The sequence below is a fragment of the Nematolebias whitei genome, chromosome 15 (genome assembly GCF_014905685.2).
Source record: "Nematolebias whitei isolate Nwh7 chromosome 15, NemWhi1, whole genome shotgun sequence".
NCBI lineage: Eukaryota > Metazoa > Chordata > Actinopteri > Cyprinodontiformes > Rivulidae > Nematolebias > Nematolebias whitei.
The window spans coordinates 37,740,278-37,751,228 of record NC_056512.1 but is presented as its reverse complement, the minus strand read 5'-3'; the positions used below and the strand labels follow the sequence as shown (position 1 = coordinate 37,751,228).

General features: G+C 49.7%; 1 protein-coding gene across 1 annotated transcript; it reads left to right on the top strand.

Annotated features, from left to right (window-relative positions):
• Window positions 1-251: 251 nt before the first annotated feature.
• LOC119421804 (major vault protein) lies at window positions 252-10,520 on the top strand. Its single transcript, XM_037689165.1, has 18 exons — window positions 252-430; window positions 1,654-1,829; window positions 1,915-2,110; window positions 2,185-2,308; window positions 3,170-3,301; window positions 3,374-3,468; window positions 4,421-4,657; window positions 4,956-5,078; window positions 6,938-7,153; window positions 7,270-7,505; window positions 7,625-7,822; window positions 7,906-8,050; window positions 8,119-8,330; window positions 8,406-8,522; window positions 8,994-9,120; window positions 9,397-9,585; window positions 9,664-9,817; window positions 10,412-10,520. The coding sequence occupies exons 2-17, from the start codon at window positions 1,705-1,707 to the stop codon at window positions 9,781-9,783; spliced, it is 2,592 nt and encodes an 863-aa protein (XP_037545093.1). The 5' UTR covers window positions 252-430; window positions 1,654-1,704; the 3' UTR covers window positions 9,784-9,817; window positions 10,412-10,520.
• Window positions 10,521-10,951: the final 431 nt, after the last annotated feature.

Genomic DNA, 10,951 nt, shown 5'->3' with positions numbered 1-10,951 from the left:
AGACCTTTACCTGTACAGCTCCAGGGACTTTAAAACAAAAAGGCAAAACCATCTCAGTTGTAGAAAAACCATGTGAATTTATCTATGCACCCTGTAAATATGTTGTTTTGTTCGTTTCTATACTTGAACACTATTTCCTTTGTACCTGTTAATGTAAAAACTTAATAATATATATATATTTAAAAGTAGCAGAGAACCAGCTCGTCCGGGACGGACCCCGTCCAACCGGAACCGCCGGATGACGCACTCGGCAGCTGCGATAAGTCACGTGACTTCAGGTCCAAGTCTCTCTCTTTCCCGGAACTTCTTTATTTTGAGTCACACCCATTTATGGTCTAAACTCTTTTGTTCTGGTTCTGGATCAGTCGGCCAGTCCGGACGCTGCAGAGAAGACACCGAGCTCCCAGTCCGAACCGAACCCAGAACCAAGGTGAGGAGCCGCAGAACTCCGCTCAGATTTCTGCAATTTTATCACTTCCGCGTTTCTCCGGAACAAAGTTTGCCTGAAAAGTCCAACTGGAGATGGTTTTTATTTTAAAACGAGCTACTCTTTAATTCGGCGTCATTTAATGAAGGGAACATGTTTCTGTTTTAAAAATGTTAACCTCAAAGTGTTTTGTATTCTACACTCAGGAAAATCTGCTCTAAAACCATTTATTGTTGTTAAAATAACTAAAAGTTTAATTTATCGGCAGTGAATGTGAAGCAGGTATTTATTTTCCATTAGTATTTAATGTTTATTTTCTGTAAAAATGCAGAATTTACTTTGTCATCGAAGTTTCCTGGAAGGCTGCTTCTGATTTTACTGCGTTCGCGCTTCTGCGCATGCGCATTTAGTGACGCCAATGGAAAGGCAAAGGGCCCACATTTTAATTTTTTTTTCTCGTTTTCATATATAATTATAGTTTTTGACATTAGGATTGCTTAGAACAAAAACTGAACTTGAAATGATTTGAAACTTTAAATCAAACTTGTTGGGCGTGGCGCGCTGGATGGATGATGGAAACGCTGAGCTGATCAGTCAGCTGATTGATCAACTGATCGATCTTGTTTATCGTTTGTGCGACACCGCGTACGCGTATGCGGTCGTAAAAAATTGAGCTTTGCACGGACATGCCGTGGGGGGTACCCTCGTACCTCCGCGTACGAACGTGCGTACCTCTGCGTATGGACGTACGCGGCAGTATACTGGGGGCTTTACTCAAACATAAATCTTTTTATATTGATTTTTTTTTTTTTCCGGGTGATTGAATCATTTTTCTGCTGACCTCAGGTCAGCCTTGTTGTTTTTGTGGGTGTGTCTCTGTGTGAACACCTGAGATTCACTTCCTGTTTTTTGTTTACTTTAAAAACTCAATTTAAATAAGTCTGTTTGTTCTTTGGCTCCGCCTTTTTGTTTTCCTGAGTTTAAACTTTGAGCAACTTTAAAGTAAAATAAACAAATATAAGGATTTATTTCAGAAAATACTTTTTCTTCCTGCTGGATTCTGTTTCTGTTGCCGTGGTGATAAACGGTTTCCCAGCATACACTGCCAGTGTGGCCAACCTGTCAGAACCGGTAGAACCGTGCGAACGCAGCAGGAACTTTGTTCTTTCAGAAACGTTTCACCTGCACGTTGTTACTCCTGGTTTTTCTCCTCCTGTCGTCTCCAGCGCCTCGCTGTCATCAAGTTGAAGACCGGTGGAACCCGAGAACCAGGCAAGATGCAGGTGGACGCGTCCATCATCCGGATCCCTCCTCACCACTACATCCACGTCCTGGACCAGAACACCAACATCGCCCGCGTGGAGATCGGACCGCTCACCTACATCCGTCAGGACAATGAGAGGTCCGCGAGCCTGAACTTTGTTCACCCGGAGGTTCTGCCCCTCTTTGGATCCGGAGTAACCTCAGGTCCGCTGGTCTCTCCTCAGGGTTCTGTTCGTGCCAGTCCGGATGATCATGGTGCCGCCTCGACATTACTGCGTGGTGTCCAACCCCGTCGCCCGGGACGACGACAGCCAGGTCCTGTTTGACCAATCGGGTCAGGCCAAGCTGCGGCACGCCGACCTGGAGATCCGTCTGACCCAGGACCCGTTCCCTCTGTACCCCGGAGAGGAGATCCGGCAGGTCTGTATGGATCCCTGTCTGGTTCTGTGAAACGGTCCGAATGGACTCTGGTGCTGATCCGTGTGTGTTTGCAGGATGTGACCCCGCTGCAGATCGTGTACCCGGACACGGCGCTGCGTCTGCAGGCGCTGCTGGACTTCGAGGACGAAGGAGGCGTGAAGAGAGTCGCCGGAGACGAGTGGCTCTTTGAAGGACCAGGTTAGTCCCACCTGGACTCAGTCAGACCCACATGTGGTTCTGTTGGACCACAGGAACCTTCTCCCAGTTCCTCTGCTTACAGGTGGTGCAGAGGTTTCCAGAAAAAACATTTTGATTTTGCTTGCAGACCAAAGAGATACTAAAGGCTCCAGGTTCTGGTTTCTGTGTTCTGGACTCTCTCGGTTCCTCACACAGAACCAGACTTCAAAGTTTCGGACTTTGAAATGAAAATAAAGTTTCTTTTGAAATGAAAATAAAGTTTCTAAACGATGAATCAGTAAACTCCTCCATGTTCAGCTGCGACTGTAAAACCAGCAGCAAAGTTCTGACCCGTTTAAACTCTGACTGATGTTTCTACTGCAGAGGTCCAAACAGAACCGGGTTTAACCCACTTCTAAATCCTGAGGGTCTGCAGGGCCATGGATGGATGGATGGATGGATGGATGGATGGATGGATGGGATAATAAATGAATGAATTTTTGATTGAATGTTTGATGAAGGATTGGATGGATTAATTAATGGATGGATGGATGAGGTAATGAATGAACAGATGGTTGGATGGCTGATGGCTGAATTGATTGGATGGATGGATGGATGGATGGATGGTTGAATAGATGAACGGTTGGATGAATGAATGATTGAATGAATTATTGAATGGATGGATGAATTAATGGATGATTGGATGAATGAGTGGTGCGTTTCAGGGAAAATGCCTGAATGTTGTTTGATGCAACAAGCTGAGAGGGTTCTTCTCTTGGGCTCGGTAAAACCTTCAGTTTTTTGGGTCTCAGATTCTGGAAACTGGTTCTGTTCAACATGTTTGAGACGCACCGTTTCTCCGGTTCCTCCTGCTGGTTTTAGGAACCTGCATTCCCAGGAAGGAGGTGGAAGTTCTGGAGACCATCAAGGCCACGGTGATCCACGAGAACCAAGCCATCAGACTGAGAGCTCGCAAGGAGGGCAAAGACCGTGGAGGCGTCCAGAGAGTCACAGGTAACGTGATTCAAACCTCTGTGGATCCGATCGGAGCCAGAACCTCCACATAACGACCTGCGTGTCCCTCAGGTGAGGAGTGGCTCGTCAGTAAGGTGGGAGCGTACCTGCCAGGTGCTCACGAAGAGGTCATCGACATCGTCAACGCTTTCATCCTGACTGACAAGGTGACTCCGCCCCTCACTGCTGTCGGCTGACACAAACACTTCCTGGTGACAGAATCCAGGTTCTGGTCCAGGTTTACAGAATTCTGCAGAAGTCTGGTTCCTTTCTTCTGAGCGTCGCCACAGCTGGAGTTTCTTCACTTTGTGACTGAATGAAATGATTCTTCACATTAAAGAGTCTGAGGAGTTTTAAAATTTAAAATTTCAGGACTTCAGTTTTTACTGTGAAATCATGTTGGAGCAGAACGTCGTCGTATCGTCGGCATAAAACGAGACGTGAAATCTCTTTGCGGTTTGTGCATCGAGGGGAAGTTGTTTCTGTCGTCCGAGTTTCCTGAGAAAGGAAATCTCCCCGTCAGCCACAGCGCGTCACACGACCCACAACTAAACGACCTGCAGGAAGCGTCGGTGGCGCTCAACAACTCCTGAAGGGTGAATTCAGCGAGACGTTTGTAGGCGAGCGAAAGCGCCCGAACTGTTAGAAGGAAAGATCGAATCTTTGTTTCAAACCAAACTTCACCGAGAAACGTTTCTGCCAAATCACTGTGATGCTGGAGAAGCTGAAACTGAGTTCACACGAGCTGAACAGGAGCTAAAGTGAGCAAAATGACAGCTACAAGCTCAAATTGGCTGAAGTGTGGCTAAAAGGAGCATAACGGACAAAACGGAGCTACAAATAAAAAGATTGAGGAACTCGGAAGATCTGCGTATTTCTATGGAAATTCTGTTGTAAAGAAAATTAATTAAAATATTTATTAATTATTAACATGAGTTAACACGTGTCGTCTGCAGTCATTAGCCGCCCGAGCCGAAGGTTCAGCTGTTTAAAAACGGGAGAATAATTTGATGTTTTATTAAAAGTGAACGGTTTAGTTGAAACTTTGACTTCAGATGAAGCTGACGTGATGAAGCGTGTGGAGATGTGCTGGTTCTGACGTCCTGGTTCTGTTTGCAGAAAGCGCTGCACGTGCGCGCCCTTCGGCCCTTTAAGGACGTAGGCGGACGCGAGCGGCGGACGGGCGAGGAGTGGCTCGTCACGCTGGCCGACAGGGAGGCGCACATCCCGTCGGTGGCCGAGGAGGTGGTGTGTGTGGTGGAGGTGACCACGCTGAGCAGCAGGCAGTACTGCGTCATCCTGGACCCGGTCGGAGCTGACGGGAAGCCTCAGCTGGGCCAGAAGAAGGTGGTGAAGGTGAGGAACCACTCGACCCATCAGAACCTCCTGAAAACCGCAGTTGTGTTGAAATTGCCCCTCAGGATGATGCTACCGCCGCCGTGCTTCACTGAGGAACATGGATGTGCTCCATGAACATGGACTCCAGGAATATTTAGAGCGGCCATATTGGTTTTAGTCTGTACTCTGCTCTGATTGGTCAGCTGATCAGGCTCCGCCCAGCTTTGTTTTACAAGTAAGTTTAGTAAACATCCCAAATCGAGGATTTAACGGGTGCTGTTCTGCTGTCCTCCTCCTCCTCTTCCTCCTCCTTCAGGGCGAGCGCTCGTTCTTCCTGCAGCCCGGTGAGCGCCTGGAGAATGGCATCCAGAACGTGTACGTGCTGTCGGAGGAGGAGGGTCTGGTGCTGCGAGCCGTGGAGGCGTTCAACGATGAAGAGGTGAGAAGGAAGAGGCGAGCGCACCTCCATTCTGTGGCTCCGCCTCCTCATCCTAGATGAAACCTGTTTGAGTGTTTACATGTCTGATTTAGTTTTTCGAAGGTTTGCTCTCATCATGGTGCTGCCACCATCGTGCTTCTCTCCATCTTTGTGGAGCGAAGCTTCCTGTTCTGGTGTCTTCTGAGCTCTTTGGACCTCTTTGTCCTGATGACTGATGGGTGGTGCTCACGACTCCAGGTCTTTCAGAACACCTGGACTTTGACTCGTTAACCCTCACCAACATAGATTTTATTCCAAGTTCTGGTCCAACAGAACTGAGCCTTTAGGTTCCTTTAGGCTGATGTTTGTTAGAACCACTTCAGTCTGCTGCAGGTGGTTCTCCTCACTGACCGCCTGCTCCTGTATAACCCGTCCGTCGGGCAGATTAAAAGACAGTCTGTGTGTTTAACGAAGGCCGGCTGCCCCGCCCTGAAGGTGTGTAAGGACAGGTATGAGGACTCGGGTGTGTCTCTGCTTCGTGGTTAAAGGTTGTTTATCTGCAGCTTATCGTGGCTTTCCTGTAAAGATTGATGCTTAGCTCACAGGATGGGTCAAACGTCACAGCCAGGTAAAGGTGTTTCAACACACCTGGTTCCAGTTGCACCACTAAAAACAACATAGACTCGTTGAGGCCGTCGCTTCAGTCGTCACTGTTTTTAACTTCCCGCTGTTTTTAAAACGTTTTAAATTTCCACAGTTTTAAATGACATCTCTGCCAGACGTAGATTTCCGTCCCCGCCCAGACGTAGATTTCTGTCTCTGTCCATCAGTTGTCTCTCTGCTGGAGGATTGATGGTGTCCTCTGAGGTCACGCACTCAAACTTCCATCATATGAGTTCAGATGTTCTCTTCCTGACAGGAAAGGAAGGCTCTTTATTTACGGGATCAAACCCCTCTGAGGTCACATGTCTGCGTGAGCCTGAAGACGGCCTAACAGACCGGTGTTTTGGACTGTGGGGAACCCAGGGAGTATTCACATAAAGACCCCAAGGGCTTGAAACCAGGACCTTCTTGGTGTGAAGCAACGGTGCTAACTACTGATTCGCCATTGTGCCTGAAACTTGTCCCGTTCCCTCTTGGTAGTTGGTACCATCAGAACCTTCTGTTGCTCACGGGTCAGAAACTTTTTGATTGGATTTACATTTTTCACACAAGACTGTTTTGAAGCTCAGCTTCTGGTTTGGTTCTGTTTGAAGAGTGTTGCCCCTCCCTCAACCCCTCTAAAAAGGAGGGAGTCTCCATGGCAACCAGTGACTCAGCAGATTCTGAGTCCATAAAACAAAGAATCTGAGATGGACTTTGTTTTTTTGGTAATTTGAGCTGCAGGATCAGTTTTACTCAAGAACATGAATCTGTTTGTATAAACTTCAGATGCTTGTTTGTTTTGTGGGCAGCACGGTGGCACAGTTGGTAGAGCTGCTGCCTCGCAGCGAGCAGGTTGCCTTGGTTCAAATCCTGCTCCAGGGGTCTTTCTGGGTGGAGTTTTCATGTTCTCTCCGTGCATGTGTAGGTTTTCTCCGGGTACTCCGGTTTCCTCCCACAGAGCAGAAACGTGCATGTTGGGCTGATTGGTAACTCTAAATTGTCCCAAGGTGAGAGAGTGAATCCTTGTTTGTCTTGTCTCGGTGTCCCTGTAATGGGCTGGAGACCTGTCCAGGGTGTCCCCCTACTCTCACACAGTGATAGCTGGATATGGGCAGCAGTGACCCCCACGACTCAAAAAGGAAGAAGTGGGTAAAGATGATGGATGGATTGATTTTGTTTTGGTGTTTGAGACTCTTGTTCTGCGTTGTTGTTACCGTTTCTGTTGTTATCACCAGTTTGAGGAGGAGGAGGAGGAGGAAGAGGAGCTGACCAGGGAGAGAGCGAAGCGCCCCAGGCATGGCGCCGTCCTCCGTCGTCCTGGAGACCGCTGGATGCTGCGGGGGCCCATTGAGTACGTTCCCCCCGCCAGCGTGGAGGTTGTTCTGAAGCAGCACGCCATCCCACTGGACGAGAACGAGGGGATCTACGTCCGGGACATCAAAACCGGAAAGGTGAGAGGGTTCTACATGAAGTGGTCCACAGACCAGCTCCAAAATCCAGAGATCAAGGTCTGAGTTTATGACTCCTTTCGGGTTCTGACCCCCCCCCCCCCCCCCAATGGCTCCAGGTGCGCGCTGTGATAGGACACACCTACATGCTGAACCAGGACGAGGAGCTGTGGGAGAAGGAGCTTCCTCCGAACGTGGAGACGCTGTTGACGTCCCGCCATGACCCGCTGGCCGACCGCTCGACCCGCCAGGGGGGCGGAGACGTCCAGCCCAGGAACAAGACCCGGGTCGTGACCTTCAGGGTCCCCCACAATGCCGCCGTGCAGGTCTACGACTACAGAGAGAAGAAGGCCAGGTGTGTGTGTGTGTGTGTGTCTCGTGTGTGTGTGTGTGTCTCGTGTGTGTGTGTGTGTGTCTCTCTCTCTCTCCCCCGCCCCTCCCCCCCCCAGCTGATGGTTCTGGTTCCGTCTGCAGGGTGGTGTTTGGACCTGAACTGGTGATGCTGGGACCGGACGAGCAGTTCACGGTTCTGTCTCTGTCCGGGGACAAACCGAAGCGGGCCAACGTGATCAAGGCCGTTTGTCTCCTGCTGGGACCAGACTTCTTCACTGACATCATCACCATCGAGACGGCCGACCACGCCCGGCTGCAGCTGCAGCTGGCCTACAACTGGTAATGGACCGGTTCTGGAGCCAGTGTTCCAACCCGTTTTTGAATCCGGTCCTTCGTCTCTGACTCCTCCTCTTCCTCTTCAGGCACTTTGACATGAAGTTCCCGGCCGAGCCGGCCGACGCTGCATCTTTGTTCTCGGTGCCGGACTTCGTGGGGGACGCCTGTAAGGCCATCGCCTCTCGGATCAGAGGCGCCGTCGCCTCGGTCCAGTTCGACGACTTCCACAAGGTCCGGATCTTACAACTCTGCTGTTCTGTTGGTCCCGTTCCAGCGCTGATCTCTGCTTCTGTGTCCAGAACTCCAACCGGATCATCTGCTCGTCCGTGTTCGGCTTCGATGAGAAGCTGGCGGTCCGGTCCAGTCTGCGGTTCAGTCAGAACCAGCTGGTGATCAGCAGCGTGGACATCCAATCTGTGGAACCCGTGGACCAGAGGACCAGAGATGCCCTGCAGAAGAGTGTCCAGCTCGCCATCGAGATCACCACCAACTCTCAGGAGGCCGCGGCCCGGTCCGAAACACGCTCCCCGTCCGAATGAGCCGGGTCGAGGCGGAGCGGACTCATGAGGTTCTGTTTGTCTCGCAGACACGAGGCGGAGCGTCTGGAGCAGGAGGCCCGGGGGAAGCTGGAGAGGCAGCGGATCACGGACCAGGCCGAGGCCGAGAGGGCCCGCAAGGAGCTGCTGGAGCTGGAGGCGCTCAGGTGGGTCCACCAGAACCGGGCCAGGACAGACAGGAAACATGAACTAGAAGAACCCAAATGTACCCATCGTACATTTCACCTTCATGAGGAAACCCGTTTCTGTGGGAGACGGTGTCTATTGGCAGAAAAGAACACCAAAAAGTTCTGGTTCTGGAGGGTCGGTTCTGTTGGACTTTAACTGAAACGGGTCACATGTTTCATTAAGACCTGCCACTGATTTCAAGTCTTTTAAAATCCAGACTTATTTCTAGTGGTTCTTACTGTAAGCAGGTTCTGGACCAGGTACTGATTCTGTTTGGGTTTAAAACCAGCGAGGGTTTATTTTCATCCATAAAAACATTCGGGTTTTTTGTTTGTTTGTTTTTATTTTATAAATTTGTCGTTTAAACTTCAGGGACTCTTGACCCAGACTGCAGGTTTGTAGAACCCAGGTCTCAGTCCGGTTCTGTAAAAATCTGTCTTGTGTTTCAGCGCCTCGGTGGAAAGTACCGGAGCGGCCAAAGCTGAGGCCCTGTCTCAGGCCGAAGCGGCCCGGATTCGAGGCGAGGCGGCCGTCAACGAGGCCAAACTGAAGGCCGAGGCGCAGAGGATCGAGGCGGTACGTTCCACTTCCTGGTTTACGACTGTCCACTTCCTGGTTTACGACTGCCCACTTCCTGGTTTACGACTGTCCACTTCCTGGTTTACGACTGTCCACTTCCTGGTTTACGACTGTCGTTACTGCACGTGTGTTTCCACATTTTTATCTGAAGTTTAAATTTGATTTTATCACGAACAAAAAAGACAAATTTAAGCTGTTTGGATAAATTTGTCTTTTTAAGAATGTTTTATTACTGCAATGTTTATATCAGTGTGTCTGTCTGTCTACCTGCAGGAGGCGGAGCTACAGCGCCTGGCGAAGGCCCGTGAACAGGAGTTGAGCTACAAGAAGGAGCTGGACACCCTGGAGGTGCAGAAGCAGGAACATCTGGCTCAGATCGAGTCCGAGCGCTTCAAGCTGCAGATGGAGAGTCTCGGTACCGACACGCTGAAGGAGATCGCCCGGGCTGGACCAGAACTGCAGGTAGGACGGTGAAAGCCACACGTCACCCGGCCTTTAGCTGATGTTGCTGCAGACTGAGCCGTATCCTCCGTCCTCCAGCTGAAGATGCTGCAGGCACTGGGTCTGAAGTCAACCCTGATCACCGACGGCTCATCGCCTGTCAACCTGTTCACCACGGCCAACGGCCTGCTGGGGGCGCTGCCGGGTCAGAACCAGTGATGGGTCAGAACCAGGGAGGAGCCGCCAGCTTAAGGTGCCGTTCTTAATTCTTACTCCAGAACCTAAAGAACTTCTCAAATCAGAACCAGCCAGGTTTCTGCTCCATCTCAACCATATTCTGGGCGAACAGAACAGGCACCGAACATTTTAAGTGATAATTCATATATTTTAAAGTGATCTTTGTTGGTGCCGGTTCTGAGTCAGGTCCAGTTGGACAGTTCTGGTCATGGGTTTGGAGTTCTGAGCTGAAGTTGTTTCTGTGCCCGCCCCCCCAAACACACACTCTCAAACTGATCAGAACTCGACAGCATTGGGTCAAACAGAACCCAACTGGGTTCAAACCAGAGAACTCTGAACAGAACATCCAGAACCAGCTCAGGGATCAGCTGAGAAGACACCAGAACAACAGTTTGGGCCTGTTAGGATCTGTTCAGCACGTGTCAATAACCCGAATGACCCACTAGATTTGGTGGGGGTGGGGGGGGGGGGGGGTGTCAGACTTGAACCCTGAAACTCCAACCCATGACCAGAACTGAAACTGGTTCAGAACCAGAAGTCCAGTCAGGCCCATCACATGATGACGAACGTTAAGTGAATCGACTTTAATCAAACGTCTCTTCTGTTCCAGGTGAAAACTGGATTTTATTTTCTGTTCCACTGCAGACCAAGAACTGGGCCTCAGAACCATCGTTGCTGCTCCACAACCTGTGGGGAAAATAAATCTAGTTTCACAACAACGGAGTTTCTTTTTTTTTATCAAAACAACCAGAACGTTTCCTGACTGATCCTAAAACTGCAGCAATGATTTAATCAAGCGGACCTGGATCAGTTGGGTCCTGGTACTGGATCTGTTGGGTCCTGGTACTGGATTTATTATTTATTTAAATTTTCATGGTCCTAGAACAACAGGTAACGGTAAATGGACTGTACTTATACAGCTCCATTCTCTTATCAAGATACTCAAAGCTGTTTACAACAATCTGTGCCTCATCTACCCATTCATACATCACTCTACTAGATCTGTACAGGGAATAATCGGAGCTTTATCACATTCATTCACTGATGAGACGCACATCAGAGGCAATGAGGGGTTCATTGTCTTGCTCAGGGACACTTTGGCATGTGACAGCTGCTGGAATCAACCCCCAACTTCCAGGACATCCTTGTT

Excerpts from the sequence above, each read along its gene's own strand:
- LOC119421804 (XM_037689165.1), top strand. The coding sequence starts at position 1,705 with ATGCAGGTGGACGCGTCCATCATCCGGATCCCTCCTCACCACTACATC. Across the intron at positions 7,823-7,905 it reads CTGCAGCTGGCCTACAACTG|GCACTTTGACATGAAGTTCC; the intron begins GTAATGGACCGG and ends CTTCCTCTTCAG. Across the intron at positions 8,051-8,118 it reads AGTTCGACGACTTCCACAAG|AACTCCAACCGGATCATCTG; the intron begins GTCCGGATCTTA and ends TTCTGTGTCCAG.